The sequence below is a fragment of the Pogoniulus pusillus genome, chromosome 27 (assembly GCF_015220805.1).
Source record: "Pogoniulus pusillus isolate bPogPus1 chromosome 27, bPogPus1.pri, whole genome shotgun sequence".
NCBI classification, from domain to species: domain Eukaryota; kingdom Metazoa; phylum Chordata; class Aves; order Piciformes; family Lybiidae; genus Pogoniulus; species Pogoniulus pusillus.
In genome coordinates this window covers 1915844-1935801 of record NC_087290.1, presented here as the reverse complement: position 1 = coordinate 1935801, position 19958 = coordinate 1915844, and the positions used below count along the sequence as shown (strand labels likewise).

Genomic DNA, 19958 nt, shown 5'->3' with positions numbered 1-19958 from the left:
ATGCCCTGCCCGAGCACTCAGAGGGAGCATCCCTTCAGCAGCAGCACTGCTGGGGCAATGCTGGGGGCAGTTTTGGGGTCCTCACTCTGAGGAGGACCTTGAGGGGCTGGAGAGCAGGGCTGGGGAGGAGCAGCAGCTGAGGGAGCTGGGGGGGTCCAGCCTGGAGGAGAGGAGGCTGAGAGCAGAGCTCAGTGCTCTCTGCAGCTCCCTGAGAGGAGGCTGCAGCCAGGTGGGGGTTGAACAAGTGACAGGACAAAAGGAAATAGCCTCCAGTTGCCCCAGGGGAGGTTTAGGTTGGAGATGAGGAACCATTTCTTGCCTCTGAGTGTTGTCAAGGCCTGGCCCAGGCTGCCCAGGGCAGTGGAGGCTCCATCCCTGCAGCTCTCTGCAGCTCCCTGAAAGGAGGTTGCAGTGAGCTCTGCTCCATAGTCTCAGGTGATAGACCCAGGGGCAAAGGCCTGAAATTGTGCCAGGGGAGGTTAGGTTGGAGATGAGGAAGAGTTTCTCTGCTGCAGGAGTGGTCAGGGCTTGGCAGAGGCTGCCCAGGGAGCTGGTGAAGTGCCCATGCCTGGAGGTGTTGCAGACAGCTGTGGCCATGGCACCTGGGGACAGGGTTTGGTGGCCATGGTGGGGCTGGGTTGATGTTGGATGATCCTGGAGGCCTTTTCCAACCTGTGCTGTGCTTCTGCTTGACCAGAAGTAGCTTCTGGGGAGCCACTGACCTTTGGGTGGCTGCTGCTGGTCTGCAGCTGTGAGCATCCTGGCTGAGTGCTGTGGTGGCTGCTGCAGGTGGGAAGGGACTTCTCCGGGCAGCAAATGCACTCTGCTGCTCTGCTGCAGCCCTGCAGCTCCCCCTGGGCTGCCTGTGCCCTGCACACATCCAGCTGGGATGGGAGAGGCTGGAGCTGTCCTACAGCTGGGGCTGCTGGCAGCAGCTTTGGGGGTGAGCTGCTGGGGGAGAGCTTCAGAGAGACTGGGGCAGGACTTTGGGGTGAGCTGCTGGGGGAGAGCTTCAGAGGGACTGGGGCAGGACTTTGGGGGGGAGCTTCAGAGTGAGTGGGGCAGGACTTTGGGGTGAGCAGCTGGGGGAGAGCTTCAGAAGGACTGGGGCAGGACTTTGGGGGTGAGCTGCTGGGGGAGAGCTTCAGAGTGAGTGGGGCAGGACTTTGGGGGTGAGCTGCTGGGGGAGAGCTTCAGAGTGAGTGGGGCAGGACTTTGGGGTGAGCTGCTGGGGGAGAGCTTCAGAGTGAGTGGGGCAGGACTTTGGGGGTGAGCTGCTGGGGGAGAGCTTCAGAGGGACTGGGGCAGGACTTTGGGGGGGAGCTTCAGAGTGAGTGGGGCAGGACTTTGGGGGTGAGCTGCTGGGGGAGAGCCTTAGAGGGACTGGGGCAGGACTTTGGGGTGAGCAGCTGGGGGAGAGCCTCAGAGGGACTGGGGCAGGACTTTGGGGTGAGCTGCTGGGGGAGAGCCTCAGAGGGACTGGGGCAGGACTTTGGGGTGAGCTGCTGGGGGAGAGCTTCAGAGGGACTGGGGCAGGACTTTGGGGGTGAGCTGCTGGGGGAGAGCCTCAGAGGGACTGGGGCAGGACTTTGGGGTGAGCTGCTGGGGGAGAGCTTCAGAGGGACTGGGGCAGGACTTTGGGGTGAACTGCTGGGGCAGGAGCTTTGGGGGGCTGAGCAGGAGCTTTGGGAGTGAGCAGCTGGGGGAGAGCTTCGGAGTGACTGGGGCAGGAGCCTTGGGGGTGAGCTGCTGGGCAGGAGCTTTGGGGGCTGAGGAGGAGCTTTGGGGGTGAGCTGCTTGGGGGGAGCTTTGGGGGGCTGAGGAGGAGCTTTGGGGTGAGCAGCTGGGGGAGAGCTTCAGAGTGACTGGGGCAGGAGCTTTGGGGGTGAACTTCTGGGGGTGGAGCTTTTGGGTCTGAGGAGGAGTTTTGGGTGGCCGAGGAGGAGCCCTGGGGGTGAGCTGCTGGGGGAGAGCTTTGGGTGGCCGAGGAGGAGCCCTGGGGGTGAGCTGCTGGGGGAGAGCTTTGGGTGGCTGAGGAGGAGCTTTTGGGGTGAGCTGCTGGGGGAGAGCTTTGGGTGGCTGAGGAGGAGCTTTGGGGGTGAGCTGCTGGGGGAGAGCTTTGGGTGGCTGAGGAGGAGCTTTGGGGGTGAGCTGCTGGAGCAGGAGCTTTGGGGGGGGAGCTTTGGGGGGCTGAGGAGGAGCTTTTGGGGTGAGCTTCGGGGGGGGGGAGCTTTGAGGGACTGAGGAGGGGCCTTGGGAGCCAGCAGCTGAAGGGGAGCTCTGGGCAGGTGCCCCTGTCCCTGCCCACCCCCAGGGTCAGGGCTCTGAGCGGGGCTGCGGTGCCCACTGCCCGCAGAGCCCCCGAGCCAGCAGGGCGGTCGAGTCAGGTCCCATGCCCAGCAGCAGGCAGCCCTTTGCCCACCTTGCCCTGCTTCAGCCCCCTGCCCCCCCTCCACCCCCCCACTGCCCCCCTCAGGTGCTGTGTGTCCTGGGTCAAGTCCCAGCTTGGGCTGGGGAGGGGAGAGCTTGGGCTGGGTGTGGGTTGCCTCTGCTGCCGCTGCCGCCCGGCTGTGGCTGTTGCCAGGGCTGCAGGTTTTGCTTTGCCCTTTTCAGTTGTGTTGGTTTGGGGCTGCCTTTTTTTTTGGCTGTAATGAACTTGTCTCCCCCTCCCCTCCCCCTCCCCCCACTCCCTCCCCACCCTTCCCCCTGCATGTACCCCGCTGTAGGCATCTCAGCTATACTGATGTCAGCCGCCGGACTCCCTGTGCACATCACCTCTGTGCCTGCAGCTGCCACCACCCATAGAGCCTCTAAAAAACACAGCTCAGTTAAGGAGGGGAGGAAAGTGTCCAAGAAAGGTAGTTCCTGCTCACAACTCTCCTCTTTGCTTCCTTGTTGGGTTGCTTGTGGGTTTTTCCCTCCTCCTCCCCCTCTCTCTCTCTCTCTCTCTCTCTGGGCACTTGTTTGTTTTCTTCTGCCCTCCCTTCCTTCCTCTTCCTCTCCTCGCCCTCTTGGCTCCTTTTGGTTTGGTGGAGGAGGAGGAGGAGGAAATACTTTGCTAGTGAGGGTGGGGAGATGCTGGGAGAGGTTGCTCAGGGAGGTTGTGGATGGTTCTCCTCTCTAGAGGTGTTCAAGGGGAGGTGCTTGAGATCTCACCCAGCCTGGCCTTGGTGAAGACCTCCAGGGAGGAGATCCACAACCTCCCTGAGTTGCTCAAGATCTCACCCAGCTTGGCCTTGGTGAAGACCTCCAGGGAGGAGATCCACAACCTCCCTGAGTTGCTCAAGATCTCACCCAGCCTGGCCTTGGTGAAGACCTCCAGGGAGGAGAAGATCCACAACCTCCCTGAGTTGCTCAAGATCTCACCCAGCCTGGCCTTGGTGAAGACCTCCAAGGAGGAGAAGATCCACAACCTCCCTGAGTTGCTCAAGATCTCACCCAACCTGGCCTTGAAGACCTTCAGGGAGGTTGTGGATCTTCTCCTTCTGGTTGTGGATCAACCTCCCTGCCCAGGGAGGTTGTGGATCTTCTCCTTCTGGTTGTGGATCAACCTCCCTGCCCAGGGAGGTTGTGGATCTTTTCCTTCCTGGGGGTCTTCACCAAGGCCAGGTTGGGTGAGATCTTGAGCAAGCTTCAAGTTGCCCAATGAGGCTGTGGATCTTCTCCTCCCTGGAGGTCTTCATCAAGGCCAGATTGGGTGAGATCTTGAGCAGCCTGAGCTAGTTGGAGGTGTCCCTGCTCATGGCAGGGGGGTCAGAACTGACTGATGTTGAAGGTCCCTTCCAACCCAACAGCATTCAGTGGTTCTCTGATGTTCATCCCACCAAGGGGGGAAGCAGGACATGTCCCCTCTGGCATGGTGAAGTAGCTCTGCTTGCTGCCATCACTCACTGAAGCTGGAGGAGCAGCCAGGTTGTTCCCTGTGAGTGTCAGAGGCTCTTGCAGCTTCTTTGGTGGCCCTGCTGTACCCTCTGGGGCATCCACATGCCAGGATTGCCTGGAGCAGGTCCAGAGGAGGCCCCAAGGATGATCAGAGGGTTGGAGAACCTGGAGCAGGTCCAGAGGAGGCCACAAGGATGATCAGAGGGTTGGAGAACCTGGAGCAGGTCTAGAGGAGGTCACAAGGATGATCAGAGGGTTGGAGAACCTGGAGCAGGTCCAGAGGAGGCCCCAAGGATGATCAGAGGGTTGGAGAACCTGGAGCAGGTCTAGAGGTGGCCACAAGGATATCAGAGGGTTGGAGAACCTGGAGCAGGTCTAGAGGAGGTCACAAGGATATCAGAGGGTTGGAGAACCTGGAGCAGGTCCAGAGGAGGTCACAAGGATATCAGAGGGTTGGAGAACCTGGAGCAGGTCCAGAGGAGGTCACAAGGATATCAGAGGGTTGGAGAACCTGGAGCAGGTCCAGAGGAGGCCACAAGGACGATCAGAGGGTTGGAGAACCTGGAGCAGGTTTAGAGGAGGCCACAAGGATATCAGAGGGTTGGAGAACCTGGAGCAGGTCCAGAGGAGGCCACAAGGATATCAGAGGGTTGGAGAACCTGGAGCAGGTTTAGAGGAGGCCACAAGGATGATCAGAGGGTTGGAGAACCTGGAGCAGGTTTAGAGGAGGCCACAAGGATATCAGAGGGTTGGAGAACCTGGAGCAGGTCCAGAGGAGGCCACAAGGATATCAGAGGGTTGGAGAACCTGGAGCAGGTTTAGAGGAGGCCACAAGGATATCAGAGGGTTGGAGAACCAGCAGGGGCTGGGAGGTGATCTGCTGGAGAGCAGCCCAGGGGAGAGGGACCTGGGAGTGCAGGTGGGCAGCAATGAGCCCTGCTGGGCAAGAGGCCAGTGGGGTCCTGGGGGCATTAGGAAGAGTGCCCAGCAGATCCAGGGAGCTTCTCCTCCCACTCTGCTCTGCCCTGGTGAGGCCCCACCTGGAATACTGCATCTAGCTCTGGGCTCCCCGGTGCAGGAGGGACAGGGATCTGCTGGAGAGAGCCCAAGGGAGGGCTAGCAGGATGCTGGAGGCACTGGAGCACTGCTGCTGAGGAGAGGCTGAGAGCCCTGGGGGTGTTCAGCCTGCAGAGGAGAAGGCTGAGAGGGTCTGAGCAATGTCTGTCAGTAGCTGAGGGCTGGGGGCAGAAGGGAGGGCACAAACTCTGCTCTCCTGTGCCCTGGCACAGGACAGGAGGTAATGGCACAGGCTACAGCACAGGAGGTTCCACCTCAGGATGAGGAAGAACTCCTTGACTGTGAGGGTGCAGAGCCCTGGCACAGGCTGCCCAGGGGGGTTGTGGAGTCTCCTTCCCTGGAGCCCTTCCAGCCCTGCCTGGATGTGTTCCTGTGTGCCCTGGGCTGGGTTCTGCGCTCCTGCTGTGGCAGGGGGGCAGGACTGGAAGCTCTCCGGAGGTCCCTTCCAAACCCTCACATCCTGTGAGCTGTGAAAGGGCTCCAGGAGAGCTGGGGAGGGACTTGTGGCCAGGGCTGGGAGCGCCAGGGTGAGGGACAGTGGCTGTGAGCTGGGAGAGGGCAGGGTGAGAGCGGAGGTGAGGGAGAAATGCTTTAGAGGGAGGGTGGGGAAAGATGGCACAGACTGCCCGGGGAGGTGGCTGAGGCTCTGTCCCTGGAGACCTTGAGGCTCAGACTCGATGTGGCAGCGTCCTCTGGGTGGAGATGTCCTTGCTGGCTGCAGGGGGGGTTGGACTAACCGAGCTTTGGGGGCTCCCTTCCAGCCCATTGCAGTCTGTCTCTCAGCTGTCGGGGCACAGGGTTGGCAGCTGCAGGGCACCAAGGGGAGCAGTTGGTCTCCAGGGGAGGTTGGCTGTGAGCCAGGCCTGGCAGCCTTGGGTCATGCCACGGGAAGGCTCTCCCGGAGCGCCTGCGGGGCCGAGTCGCAGGGGGCTGCAGGGTCCCAGCGCAGTGACCTCTGCCGCGGCGGGAGCGGAGTGCGGCTGGGGGCAGGGAGCCGCTGCCGGGCACAGCCCCGGGGGGGCAGGGAGCCGCTGCCGGGCACAGCCCCGGGGGGGCAGGGAGCCGCTGCCGGGCACAGCCCCGGGGTGGCAGGGAGCCGCTGCCGGGGCACAGCCCGGGGGAGCAGGGAGACGCTGCCGGGCACAGCCCCGGGGGGACAGGGAGCCGCTGCCGGGCACAGCCCCGGGGACAGGGAGCCGCTGCCGGGCACAGCCCCGGGGGGACAGGGGGAGCCGCTGCCGGGCACAGCCCCGGGGGCAGGGAGCCGCTGCCGGGGCACAGCCTGGGCACAGCCCCGGGGCACAGCCCCGGGGGCAGGGAGCCGCTGCCGGGCACAGCCTGGGCACAGCCTCGGGGGGACAGGGAGCCGCTGCCGGGCACAGCCCCGGGGATGCAGGGAGCCGCTGCCGGGCACAGCCCCAGGGGGACAGGGAGCCGCTGCCGGGCACAGCCCCGGGGGGGCAGGGAACCGCTGCCGGGCACAGCCTGGGCACAGCCCCGGGGGAGCAGGGAGCCGCTGCCGGGCACAGCCCCGGGGGAGCAGGGAGCCGCTGCCGGGGCACAGCCCCGGGCGGGGCAGGGAGCCGCTGCCGGGCACAGCCTGGGCACAGCCCCGGGCGGGGCAGGGAGCCGCTGCCGGGGCACAGCCTGGAGGTGGTTTGCTCCCGGGGCAGAGCCTGGGGTCCTATCTGTGTGAGGTAGCTGCAAATCCAGGCTGGCACAGGGCTCGTTTGCCAGCCCTGGCACAGGAGTCCTGGGGCAGTCAAGCAGCAGCAACGCTGAGCTGCTTCTGCTTCCAGATAAGGGGTGGGGGACACACAGTAGAGGTGGGGAGGTGATCCCCACGGGGATGCTTGTGCTTAGGAGAGGAGGAAGGGCCCTGAGGCGGAGGGAGGAGGCAGCTGTGTGCCTGGGGAGTTTGTTGGTGCCAGCATCTCCTGGGAGTCTGTGCCCGGTGGGGAAGTGAGGGCCAAAGCTGCCCAAAGGGTGGTATAGAAGGCACCTAAGTGTGGAGAGAGCTGGGAGGAGGAGGAGGAGATGGGAAGGCTGAGAAGGAAGGAGAGAGCAAATGTGGAGTGTAGGATGTGTGATGGAGGGGGAGGAGAAAGCAGGGGGGTGGCAGGAGAAGAGGAGCAGCAGAGGGAAACAGGACGTGAGGAAGAGCTGAGTGGGGGGTGGGTGGCAGAGGGGCTGGGTGAGGACCTCACTTCCATGCAGCCAGCTGGCACACGGTGGGGTAATGTGGCTGCTGGCATGGGCAGCATCTGCTGCTGGGCATGGGGTGGTGCAGTGCCCTGGAAATGGGCAGGGACACCTCACACCAGATCCCAGAGCAGCATCCAACCTGGTGTTGAACACCCCCAGGGAGGCTGCCCAAGGAGGTTGTAGATCTCCTTCTCCCTGGGGGTGTTCAACACCAGGTGGGACAGGAGAAACAGAGCAGCTGCCACCCTGGCAGCCGTGGGCACCTTCCTGCCAGCTGCTGAAGCCAGGACATCTCTAGGGGAACAGTGTGCCTTGGGGAAGGGGTTTCAAGCAGCTCTTCCTCCCATCTGGCATGGCAGGATGTGTCCCTTGTCCTTACCTACTCAGGAGAGGCTCACTGCCAGCTCTGCCCTCTGCAGCCCTAACCCTGTGCGTGGCTCCTGGCCTGAGCAGGGTCCTTGGTCCCTGCTGGGAACAAGCTTTGTGCAAGAGGCTCCCCCCCAGGCTGCTGCCCTGCAGCTGCCAGCAGGCAGAGGTGGGGCTCATTGTGCCCTGAACTTCTCCTTGGTGGTGCCTTTTGCCTTCCTGCACCCATCTGGGAGCTTCTATTATGGAGAGATCCATAAGGAGCTCGGCAGGACCTGGGTCAGGACAGCTCTATCCAGGCTGGGGAAGGAGCAGCCCTGAGGAGAAGGCCTTGGGGGTGCAAAGCTGGGCAGGAGCTGGCACTGAGTGCTGCCAGCCCAGCCCCAGCCTGCCCTGGGCTGAGCCCCAGCAGAGTGGGCAGCAGGGGCAGGGAGGGGATTCTGCTCCTCTGCTGTGCTCTGCTCAGAGCCTCCTGCAGTGCTGGGGCAGCTCTGGAGTGCTCAGCACAGCACAGGCAGGGACCTGCTGCAGCAGGCAGGAGGAGGCCACAGCAGTGCTGGCAGTGCTGGCAGGGCTCTGCTGTGAGCCAGGCTGGCAGAGCTGTGGGTGTTCAGCCTGCAGAGGAGAAGGCTGCAGGAGACCTTCTGGTGGCCTTGCAGGGCTGGAAGGGGAGAGCAGAGAGCTGGGGACAGAGTTTTGCTCAGGGCCTGTGGTGCCAGGCCAAGGGGGCATGGTTTGAACTCAGAGAGGGGTATCCAGACAAGAGAAGGGAGCAATGTTTGCCCCTGGGGGTGGGCAGAGCCTGGCCCAGGCTGCCCAGAGACATGGGAGCTGCCCCATGGCTGGCAGCAGTGCAGGGCAGGTTGGCTGTGGCTGTGAGCAGCCTGCTCTGGCTGGGGCTGTGCCTGCTGGCTGCAGGGGTGCAGTGGATGGGCTGGGAAGGTCCCTTCCAGCCAGCCCAGGCTGGGAGTGTGGTTAGTGAGGGCTCAGTGTGACCATTGTGGCAGTGCCTCTCCGTGCTGCAGGTCCCTGGATGCTGTGGTCTCTGGGCAGCACCACACTGTTGGTCCTGGCACACATCCTGGTGAGTCACTGCTGTCCTGGCACACATCCTGAGGGATCAGTGCTGAGCTTGCCAGGCTGCTGCAGTTGCTGCCTGTGTGCTCAGCACCCCCAGCAGCTGGCCAGGAGGGAGGCAGGTGGTGTGGAGCTGACTCCCATGGGGACTCCTCCATTCCTGGGCTGGCTCTGGTGAGCTCCTCGCTGTGCTCTCAGCTCATGGGACCAGTGCCCTTAGTGTCCTGTCTGAGCGTGGTGGTCTGGAGGGAGAGCAGCTGAGGTGCCCTCAGCAGCTGCTGCTCCTTCCCTGGCAGGATCTGGCTGGGCAGGAGGAGCCCTCCCAGCTCCCTGTGCTCCCACCTGTGCAGCTGGCTGCAGCCTGTGCCAGGGCAGGGTTAGGTTGAGCCTCTCCTCCTCTCTGGAGATGTTCACCACCAGGCTGGATGTGGCTCTGGGCAGCCTGATCTGCACCTTTGCTGGTCTCTGGGTCACATTTCAGGAGCAGAGCAAGGGAAGAGCTGGCACAGAGAGGGGAAGGAAGGGTGAGGGCCCTCCTGCTCCCTCCTGCCTGCTGCCAGGCGGTGCCACAAGGTCACCTTTGCACATGTTTCCTGCCCTAAGCTGCTGGCAGAGCCTGGAAGCCTCCACGCTGGGCTTGGTGGCCAGGAAAGAGTCCAACCCCTCTCATCAGGGCTGACTTCTGCCAAGCTTTGCTGGGCAGCTGCAGGAGGATGGGCTGGGAGTTGGTGGTGGCTGCTGGAGCTGGCAGCTGACCCTGGGGCTTGGGTAGCCTTTGTTGCTTCATCCCACAGCACCTCTGGGGGACCAACCACCTGCAGCTGGCATGGGGGGGGGCAGGTGGTGTGGAGCTGCCCCTCCTGGGGCCTCCTCCATTCCTGGGGCCTTTGGTGGGGCTGGAGGAAGGGTTGATGTGGGTCTGGTGAGCTCCTTGCTCATGGGCTCAGTGCCTGGAGAAGAGCTTGGCCTTGGTGTCCTTTCTGAGCCTGGTGGTCTGGAGGGAGAGCAGCTGAGATGCCCTCAGCAGCTGCTGCTCCTTCCCTGGCAGGCAGGGCAGGATCTGGCTGGGCAAGAGGAGCACTCCCAGCTCCCTGTGCTCCCACCTGTGCCAGGGCAGGGTTAGGTTGGAGATGAGGACAGGTTTGTTTGCTGCAGGAGTGGTCAGGGCTTGGCACAGGCTGCCCAGGGAGGTGGTGGAGTGCCCATCCCTGCAGGTGTTCCAGCAACCATGGCACCTGGGCACAGGGCTTAGTGGCCATGGTGGTGCTGGGTTGATGATCTCAGAGGCCTCTTCCAACCCAAACAACCTCAGTGTTTATGGGATGGGGGTAGCTGGGGAGCTCCTTGGAGCTGGGGCACCTCCCTATGCCCCTGGGGGAGTGGCTGCTGGAGGGCACAGGCTGCAGTGCCAGGGGTGTGCTGGGGCACAGGCAGAGCAGCCTGAGCTTGTCCTGCAGTGCTGAATGGGCACAGCCCTGGGGTGGGCTCCAGATCTGTCCCTTGGCTGGTGCCAGGGCAGCTACTGCTGGGGGCTGAGGCTGGGGAGGGGGCAGCCTTTGGCTGCAGAAGGCAGAGGTGATCAGGGCTGTGTGAGTGGGCACTGCCAGGGCCAGGCTGGCAGAGGGTGGCAGGTAAGAGCCTGCTGCCAGCCATGGGGCTGGGTGAGGGTGCAGGAGGGGGCACACTGCTGCTGCCAGGCATTTGGGGGTACAGGAGGGGGCACACTGCTGCTGCCAGGCATTTAGAGGGTGCAGGAGGGGGCACACTGCTGCTGCCAGGCATTTGGGGGTGCAGGAGGAGGGCACACTGCTGCTGCCAAGCATTTAGAGGGTGCAGGAGGGGGCACACTGCTGCTGTCAGGCATTTAGAGGGTGCAGGAGGGGGCACACTGCTGCTGTCAGGCATTTAGAGGGTGCAGGAGGGTGCACAGTGCTGCTGCCAAGCATTTGGGGGTGCAGGAGGGGGCACATTGCTGCTGCCAGGCATGTGAGGGTGCAGGGGGGGGCACATTGCTGCCTGTGCTTGACCCCCTGCCTGGGTGGGGAGCAAGGACTATAGTGAGGAGAACTGAGAAGGTCTCAGTGCCCTCTGCTGCAGAAAGCTGCCTTGGTTTGTGTTCCCTGTGCCATTGCTGAGGGCACAGACAGACAGACAGAGGCTGCTCAGCAAGTCTGCTGCTGGCACCAAGCTGGGAGGCTTGGCTGAGACAGCTGCAGGCTGTGCTGCCATCCAGAGAGCCCTGGGCACAGAGCTGGGCACAGAGGAACCAACTGAGGTCCAACAAGGCCAAGTGCAGAGTCCTGCACCTGGGCAGCAACAATGAACTGCAGCAGTCCAGGCTGGGAGGTGACTGCTGGAGAGCAGCCCCAAGGAGAGGGCCCTGGGGGTGCTGGGGGAGAGCAACCCTGGCACAGCAATGTGCCCTGGGGGCCAGGAGGCCAATGGGGTCCTGGGGGGCACTCAGCAGAGTGTGTCCAGCAGAGCCAGGGAGGTTCTCCTGCCCCTCTGCTCTGCCCTGCTGAGACCTCACCTTGAGCACTGCCTTCAGTTTGGGGCTCCCCAGCTGCAGAGGGACAGGAACTGCTGGAGAGGGTCCAGCAGAGGGCTGTGAGGATGATGAGGGGAGCGGAGCACTGCCTGAGGAGGAGAGGCTGAGGGCCCTGGGGCTGCTTAGTCTGGGGAAGAGAAGACTGAGAGGGGATTGAATCAATGTCTGTAACTCTCTGAGGGCTGGGGGTCAGGATGTGGGACAGGCTCTGCTCACTGCTCCCTGGCACAGGACAAGCAGCAGTGGATGGAAGCTGCAGCACAGGAGGCTCCAGCTCAGCACAAGGGGGAACTTCTTGCCTGGAAGGGTCCCAGAGCCCTGGCACAGGCTGCCCAGAGAGGTTGTGGAGTCTCCTTCTCTGGATCCTTTCCAGGCCTGTCTGGATGTGTTCCTGTGTGACCTGTGCTAGATCCTCTGGTCCTGCTCTGGCAGGGTCCCTTCCAACCCTGGCATCCTGTGAGCCTGGCACCTGCTGTCCCTGCTGGGCACAGGTGTGGAGGCTGAAGGAAGAGGCTTCCTTTGTGCTGGGGCTGTGGTGCTTGCTGTGCCAGGCTCCAGAGGGCCTGCAGCTGGGTGTTTGCTGGGTCTCTTGTCCTTGGGTGCTGTGGGGGTGGCTGTCCTCCTCTGGCAGCAGGGATGATGCCATCCTCTCTGTCTCCTGAGACCACAGCATCCTCGGCTTGAGTGATCCTCTGGTGTGCATGCACAGTCCAGCTGGGCCCTGGCTGGTGTCACTCAGGGCACGTGGGGAGGGCTGGAGGCCTTGAGCAGCCTGGGCTAGTGGGAGGGGTTGGAACTTTGGATGATCCTCGAGGTCCCTCCCAACCCAATCCTTGAACCTACAACCCTGGAGCAGAGCAGCTGGAGGCAGAGCCCAGGGGTGTCCCCAGGGCACACTCAAGGTCCTAGTGGTGGCCAAGCCTCTGTGGGGCTCTAGGGATGAGTTGGGGCAACTTCCTCTCCCTTCTAACCTTTCTCCTTGGCACCCTGGCCAGCACCCTGCTTGTCTCCCTTCTCTGGCTCACCCCACCCCTGCCCCTGGGCTCTCCTGGCACAGCTCAGCTCAGCTCTCTGTCTGCTCTCTCCCGGTGCAGAGAACCCAACGGAGCCAGAGGCAGTGGTGAGGAGGTACCTGGAAGAGGTGAAGGGCTCCCCTCCGGATGAGGTGAGGGCACAGGGCACAGCTCCAGCTCACCCAGTGGGCCAGATGCCCCTGGGGGCTTGCAGTGGCACCAGTGGCACCTCGACACCCGATGGAGGCCTCAGCACTGCCTGAAGACCAAGGGCAGGAGCTGGTGGCTTGTCCTCATCAGAGGTGTGGGGTGAAGAGCTAAGCCTGAGCAGTGCTCCACAGTGCTGGAGGAAGCCACAGCAGTGCTGGCAGGGCTGTGGGAGGGCTCTGCTGTGAGCCAGGCTGGCAGAGTTGGGCTCCCTGAAGCATCTCCTTGCTCAGCTCCTGGGTGGCTCAGCTGCACTGCTCAGCCTGTGCTGGTGCTGCTCAGTGGTGCTGGTGCTGCTCAGCCTGTGCTGGTGCTGCTCAGTGGTGCTGGTGCTGCTCAGCCTGTGCTGGTGCTGCTCAGCCTGTGCTGGTGCTGCTCAGTGGTGCTGGTGCTGCTCAGCCTGTGCTGGTGCTGCTCAGCCTGTGCTGGTGCTGCTCAGTGGTGCTGGTGCTGCTCAGCTGTGCTGGTGCTGCTCAGCTGTGCTGGTGCTGCTCAGCCTGTGCTGGTGCTGCTCAGTGGTGCTGGTGCTGCTCAGCCTGTGCTGGTGCTGCTCAGTGGTGCTGGTGCTGCTCAGCCTGTGCTGGTGCTGCTCAGCCTGTGCTGGTGCTGCTCAGTGGTGCTGGTGCTGCTCAGCTGTGCTGGTGCTGCTCAGCAGTGCTGGTGCTGCTCAGAGGTGCTGGTGCTGCTCAGCCTGTGCTGGTGCTGCTCAGCGGTGCTGGTGCTGCTCAGCCTGTGCTGCTGCTGCTCAGCTGTGCTGGTGCTGCTCAGTGGTGCTGGTGCTGCTCAGCCTGTGCTGGTGCTGCTCAGCCTGTGCTGGTGCTGCTCAGCAGTGCTGGTGCTGCTCAGAGGTGCTGCTGCTGCTCAGCCTGTGCTGGTGCTGCTCAGTGGTGCTGGTGCTGCTCACTCCGCACTGGTGCTGCTCAGCCTGTGCTGGTGCTGCTCAGCGGTGCTGGTGCTGCTCAGCCTGTGCTGGTGCTGCTCAGAGGTTCTGGTGCTGCTCAGCCTGTGCTGGTGCTGCTCAGCCTGTGCTGGTGCTGCTCAGCAGTGCTGGTGCTGATCAGCCTGTGCTGGTGCTGCTCAGTGATGCTGGCGCTGCTCAGTGGTGCTGGTGCTGCTCAGCAGTGCTGGTGCTGCTCAGCAGTGCTGGTGCTGCTCAGTGGTGTTGGTGCTGCTCAGCCTGTGCTGGTGCTGCTCAGTGGTGCTGGTGCTGCTCAGAGGTGCTGGTGCTGCTCAGCCTGTGCTGGTGCTGCTCAGCAGTGCTGGTGCTGCTCAGTGGTGTTGGTGCTGCTCAGTGGTGCTGGTGCTGCTCAGAGGTGCTGGTGCTGCTCAGCCTGTGCTGGTGCTGCTCAGCCTGTGCTGGTGCTGCTCAGTGGTGCTGGTGCTGCTCAGTGGTGCTGGTGCTGCTCAGTGGTGTTGGTGCTGCTCAGCCTGTGCTGGTGCTGCTCAGTGGTGCTGGTGCTGCTCAGCCTGTGCTGGTGCTGCTCAGAGGTGCTGGTGCTGCTCAGCCTGTGCTGGTGCTGCTCAGCCTGTGCTGGTGCTGCTCAGTGGTGCTGGTGCTGCTCAGCCTGTGCTGGTGCTGCTCAGCGGTGCTGGTGCTGCTCAGCTGTGCTGGTGCTGCTCAGTGGTGCTGGTGCTGCTCAGTGGTTCTGGTGCTGCTCAGCCTGTGCTGGTGCTGCTCAGTGGTGCTGGTGTTGCTCAGCTGTGCTGGTGCTGCTCAGTGGTGCTGGTGCTGCTCAGCTGTGCTGGTGCTGCTCAGCAGTGCTGGTGCTGCTCAGCTGTGCTGGTGCTGCTCAGTGGTGCTGGTGCTGCTCAGCCTGTGCTGGTGCTGCTCAGAGGTGCTGGTGCTGCTCAGTGGTGCTGGTGCTGCTCAGCCTGTGCTGGTGCTGCTCAGCCTGTGCTGGTGCTGCTCAGTGGTGCTGGTGCTGCTCAGAGGTGCTGGTGCTGCTCAGCAGTGCTGGTGCTGCTCAGCCTGTGCTGGTGCTGCTCAGTGGTGCTGCTCAGCCTGTGCTGGTGCTGCTCAGCCTGTGCTGGTGCTGCTCAGCCTGTGCTGGTGCTGCTCAGAGGTGCTGGTGCTGCTCAGTGGTGCTGGTGCTGCTCAGCGGTGCTGGTGCTGCTCAGAGGTGCTGGTGCTGCTCAGCCTGTGCTGGTGCTGCTCAGAGGTGCTGGTGCTGCTCAGCAGTGCTGGTGCTGCTCAGAGGTGCTGGTGCTGCTCAGAGGTGCTGGTGCTGCTCAGCGGTGCTGGTGCTGCTCAGAGGTGCTGGTGCTGCTCAGCAGTGTTGGCGCTGCTCAGCCCGCACTGGCGCTGCTCAGCCCGCACTGGCGCTGCTCAGCTGTGCTGGTTCTGCTCAGCCCGCACTGGCGCTGCTCAGCCTGCACTGGCGCTGCTCAGCCCGCACTGGCGCTGCTCAGCAGTGCTCTCCCCTCTTGCCTTGCTCTGCAGGACTGCATCATCTGCATGGAGAAGCTGTCCTGCCCCTCGGGCTACGGCGACGCGCCGGAGGCTGGCAGCATCAAGCCGGAGCTGGTCGGGCGCCTGCGCAGCTGCCAGCATCCCTTCCACCTGCTCTGCCTGCTGGCCATGTACTCCAACGGCAACAAGGTACCCAGCTGGCCCGGCCCCGGCCTGCCCTCGGCCCCCCGGCGGCTGCTGCCGAGCTCGCAGCCTGCCCTCTCTCTGCTCCTCGCAGGACGGCAGCCTGCAGTGCCCCTCCTGTAAGACCATCTATGGGGAGAAGACAGGCACTCAGCCCAAAGGCAGGATGGAGGTCTCCACCTTCCCCCAGTCCCTCCCCGGCCACGGGGACTGTGGCACCATCCAGATCGTGTATCACATCAGCAGGGGCATTCAGGTGGGTACCTGGGAGTGGCTCTGAGAGCCTCCCAGGCATGGCAATGGGCTGCCCAGGGAGGTGCTGGAGTCCTCATCCCTGGAGGTGGTTAAAAGGAGCCTTAGTGCCAGGGCTTAGTTAGTTAGGTCAGGTGATAGGTTGGACTTGATGGTCTCAGAGGTCTTTTCCAACCTGGTTACTTCTGTGACTCTCTGAAGGGCTGGGATCCAGGCCAGGACCTGCTGGCAGCCCATGGCTGAGCAGTGGTGGCCATGACCTGAGGTGCCTGGAGCCACCACCTCTGCTCTCCAGCACATGAGGGACTTGGGGCTCCTCCAGGGAAGACAGCAGGTGGTGGAGGCCTCACCCCTGGAGGTGTTTAAGGTCAGGCTTGATGTGGCTCTGGGCAGCCTGATCTAGTTGGGGATTTCCCTGCTTGCATGCAGGGAGGTTGGACAAGGTCACTTCTAGAGGTGCCTTCCAAGCCAGTGCACTCTGTGAGTCTGTTCTGTGATCCTCTCCCACATGGAGAGTGGCCCCAGGGTGTGCAGCAGCTTTTGCCCTGCACTGGGCACTGAGCTCTGCTCACAGGATGGGGGGGATGCCAGCACCTGGTTCCACAGCCTTCAGCTGAGGGTTTGGTGCCTGCAGGGAGCTTGCAGAGCTCTGAGCCAGGTGGCTGGAAGATCAGGCTGGCATCACTCGTGGCAGAAGATGTGGCTGAGGGCTATGTCCCACCAGAATGGAAGGGATGTGAAGAGCTGGCTTTGTGTCCAAGCACGAGGCTGCTCTTGGGGGACCTTAAGTGCTGTGTCCAGTTCTGGGCTCCTCCATTGCAGAGAGATGTTGAGGTGCTGGAAGGTGTTTGGAGAAGGGCAGCAAGGCTGGGGAGGGGCCTGGAGCACAGCCCTGTGAGGAGAGGCTGAGGGAGCTGGGGGGGTGCAGCCTGCAGCAGAGGAGGCTCAGGGCAGAGCTCATTGCTGCCTGCAGCTGCCTGCAGGGAGGCTGTAGCCAGGTGGGGTTGGGCTCTGCTGCCAGGCAAGCAGCAGCAGAAGAAGGGGACACAGCCTGGAGCTGTGCCAGGGCAGGTCTAGGCTGGATGTGAGGAGGAAGTTGTTGTCAGAGAGAGTGATTGGCATTGGAATGGGCTGCCCAGGGAGGTGGTGGAGTCTGTGTGGCTGGAGGTGTTGCAGCCAAGCCTGGCTGGGGCACTGAGTGCCATGGTCTGGTTGGTTGGGCAGGGCTGGGGGCTAGGTTGGGCTGAGCTTGGAGCTCTCTTCCAGCCTGCTTGGTTCTGTGATTCATTCATTTAGGAGAACCAGAAACACTGGAACAGTTTAGCCACAAGAAGGCTTCAGGAGGAGGCTGCCTGAGGCACCCAGTGCCAGGGTGTGCTCAGTCAGAAGGGTTAGGTGCTAGGTTGGACTCAACCCTAGAGGTCTTTCCCAGCCTGGTTCCTTCTGTGACGTGTTCCTGTGCAACCCACACCAGGCTGTGTGGTGCTGCTCTGGCAGGGGGGCTGGGCTGGAAGATCTCCAGAGCTTCCTTCCAACCCCTCACATCCTGTGAGCCTGTGAGTGCCCAGCTGTTGAAGGCAGAGATGTCCATGCCAGCTGTGTCTTCTCCCTTGCAGGGCCCTGAGCACCCCAACCCTGGGCTGCCCTACACGGCGAGAGGCTTCCCCCGCTACTGCTACCTGCCAGACAACGAGAAGGGCAGGAAGGTAGGCCCAGAGCACCACCCCTGCCTGCCTCCTGGCCCTCTGCTGCTGCACTGCCACAGGGGGCTTGCTCTCTGGAGCTGTCCCCACAGTGGTAACCAGCTGCTCTGTGGGGTTGTCCATGAGCCAGCAGTGTGCAGCCCAGAGAAGCCATCCCGAGCCTGGGCTGCAGCAGAAGTGTGGGCAGGGTGAGGGAGGGGCTTCTGCTCCACTCTGCTGAGACCCCACCCGGGGCCCTGTGTCCACTTCTGCAAAGCCTATGCCAAAAATGATCTGGAGGTGCTGGAAGGTGTCCAGAGCAGGGCCATGAGGATGAGCAGAGGGCTGGAGCTGCCCTGCTCTGTGGGGACAGGCTGAGAGAGTTGGAGCTGTTCAGCCTGGAGAGGAGAAGGCTCCAGGGAGACCTTCTGGTGGCCTTTCAATATCTGAAGGGGGCTACAGGAAAGCTGGGGAGGGACTTTGTAGGGTGCTGGGTAGTGATAGGACTGGGGGGAATGGATCCAAGCTGGAGCAGGGGAGATGTAGTTCCCATGTTAGGCAGAAGTTCTTCAGCATGAGGGTGGTGAGAGGCTGGCACAGGTTGCCCAGGGAGGTGGTGGAAGCCTCATCCCTGGAGGTCTTTAAGGCCAGGCTGGATGAGGTCTTGAGCAACCTGAACTAGTGTGAGGTGTCCCTGCCCATGGCAGGGGTTTGGAACTGGATGAGCTTTAAGGTCCCTTCCAACCCTGACAGCTGTGTGCTGTGTGTTCCTCACCTGTATGTGTGATCCCTCTGCCCAGGGAGATCTTTGCTGCTGCTTCACAGCTTGAGCTGTGGAGTCCCCAGCCCTGCAGGTGTGTAAAAGACTTTTGGCTAAGGAGCTCAGGGACATGGTCTGAGAGTTGTGTGCAAGGAGATGCTGGGTTCTGGTTGGGCTTGAAGGTCATGGAATGGTTGAGGCTGAAAAGACGTCTGGAGATCCTGACCCAGCACAACACTGGAAGGAGCCTGGCCCCTTCCTGGCACCACCCTGCAGATACTGGCAAGAGAGGCTTGGAGAAGAGCAGCCCCAGAGGGCATCTGATCAGTGCCCAGCAAGACCTAAAGGAGCTGTTGGGGGCAAGAGGCTGTGGCCAGACTCTGCTCAGTGGTGCCCAGGGACAGGCCAAGGGGCAGCAAGGGGCACAAAGTGTCAGGCAGGAGGTTGGCTGTGCAGAGCAGGAGCAAGTTGTTTGTTGTGAGGGTGCTGGAGGCCTGGAGCAGGCTGCCCAGAGAGGCTGTGGAGTGTCCTTGTGTGGAGAGCTTCCAACCCCCCTGGCACTGTGCTGCTGGGCAAGCTGCTGTGGGTGCCCTGCTTTAGGAGTGGGCTTGGACTGGATGACCTCCAGAGGTCCCTTCCAACTGTCCCCATGCTGGCTCTGAGTTCCAAAGCCTCTCACTGCACAGCAGTGCCCAAGCTCCCAGCTCTGCCACCTTCCACCTGTTGCCCACTTGCTCCCCTGCCCCAGAGGCTGAGCCCTGATGTGCCAAGGCTCTGGGGAGGTGGCTCAAGTTCTGTCAGAGGACAGGACAGGCAGAGGTGAGCTGGGTGCCCTGCCCTGAGTGCCCCTGCTATGGCAGGACCTCCAGAGGTCTTTCCAACCTCATCCATTCTGATTCTGGGCAAGCTGCTGTGAGTGCCCCTGCTTGAGCAAGGGGTTTGGACTGGCTGAGCTCCAGAGGTCCCTTCCAACCACCACCACCATGCTGGGGTCTTTTGGTTCCTGCTGCAGCAGGGGTTTGGATTGCCAAGCTTTTGCCCAGGCAGAAATTGAATGGAATGCAGCAAGGGCAGAGCCTGGCACCTGGGCAAGGACTGCCCCAGGGAGCAGCACAGGATGGGGACTGAGCTGCTGGAGAGCAGTGAAGGGGAAAAGGATCTGGGGGTGCTGGTGGGTGGGAGGGTGCCCATGAGCCAGCAATGTGCTCTGGGGGCCAGGAGGGGCAGTGCCAGTCTGGGCTGGATTGGAAGGGCTGTGGTGAGTAGGGTGAGAGAGGTTCTCCTGCCCCTCTGCTCTGCCCTGCTGAGGCCACATCTGGAGTCCTGTGTCCAGTTCTGGGCTCCCAGTTCCAGAGGGACACAGAACTGCTGGGGAGAGTCCAGCACAGAGCCACAAAGGTGCTGGAGGGAAGGGAACAGCTCTGTTAGGAGGAGAGCCTGAGGGAGCTGGGGCTGGGAGCAGAGGAGCTGAGAGGTGCCCTCAGCAGTGGTGATCAATGTGTGCAGGTGAGTGCCAGGAGCTGCAGCCAGGCTCTGCTGGGGGATGCCAGTGCCAGCACAAGGGGCAGTGGTGGGAGCTGAGGCAGAGGAAGTTCCATGGAGACCTGAGGAGGAATTTTTCCCCTGTGAGGGTGGCAGAGCCCTGGCACAGGCTGCCCAGGGGGGCTGTGGAGTCTCCCCCTCTGGAGATACTCAGACCCTGCCTGGATGAGTTCTGTGTGACCTGCTCTGGGAGCTGCTGCTGTGGCAGGGCTTGGGCTGGCTGAGCTCTGGAGGTCCCTTCCAGCCCCTGACCTTGTGTGGGGCTGTGAGTGGGTGGCTGAGTGGCTGTGTGCCTGCTCAGGTCTCCTGAAGCTGCTGAAGACCTCCTTTCTTAGCTTTCTTTCTCTCACCACCCTTGTCCCAGGTCCTGGAGCTCCTGAGGGTGGCCTGGAAGCGTCGCCTGATTTTTACCGTGGGCACCTCCAGCACCACCGGCGAGAGCAACACTGTGGTGTGGAACGAGATCCACCACAAGACAGAGATGGACACCAACCTGAGTGGCCATGGCTACCCTGACCCCAACTACCTGGACAATGTGCTGGCAGAGCTGGCTGCACAGGGGGTGACCGAGGACTGCCTCAGACACTGATGCCAGGGCCGGTGCCAGGCTGCCCGGTGGCCACGCGTGGGTTGGTTGGCAGGGCCTCCCCCACCCACCCCCACCCAACCTGCTGCTGCACTTCTTCCTGTGCCTTACCTTCTGTGTCTGTCACATACAGCAATAAGATTGATTCTGCAGGAGCCTGCTCCCCCA

General features: G+C 62.6%; 1 protein-coding gene across 3 annotated transcripts in view; it reads left to right on the top strand.

The window, feature by feature from the left end:
- The window catches only part of DTX2 (deltex E3 ubiquitin ligase 2), a 63335-nt gene extending 43377 nt beyond the window's left edge, over positions 1-19958 (top strand). The window contains exons 5-10 of one of the 3 annotated variants that reach the window (XM_064166302.1): positions 2727-2858; positions 12250-12320; positions 14816-14974; positions 15063-15224; positions 16837-16926; positions 19569-19958. In XM_064166302.1, coding sequence (XP_064022372.1) covers positions 2727-2858; positions 12250-12320; positions 14816-14974; positions 15063-15224; positions 16837-16926; positions 19569-19793 — 839 coding nt within the window. In that variant the 3' untranslated portion in view covers positions 19794-19958. The remainder of the gene's footprint in view (positions 1-2726; positions 2859-12249; positions 12321-14815; positions 14975-15062; positions 15225-16836; positions 16927-19568) is intronic. The other 2 variants (XM_064166303.1, XM_064166304.1) reach the window with 2 other exon arrangements.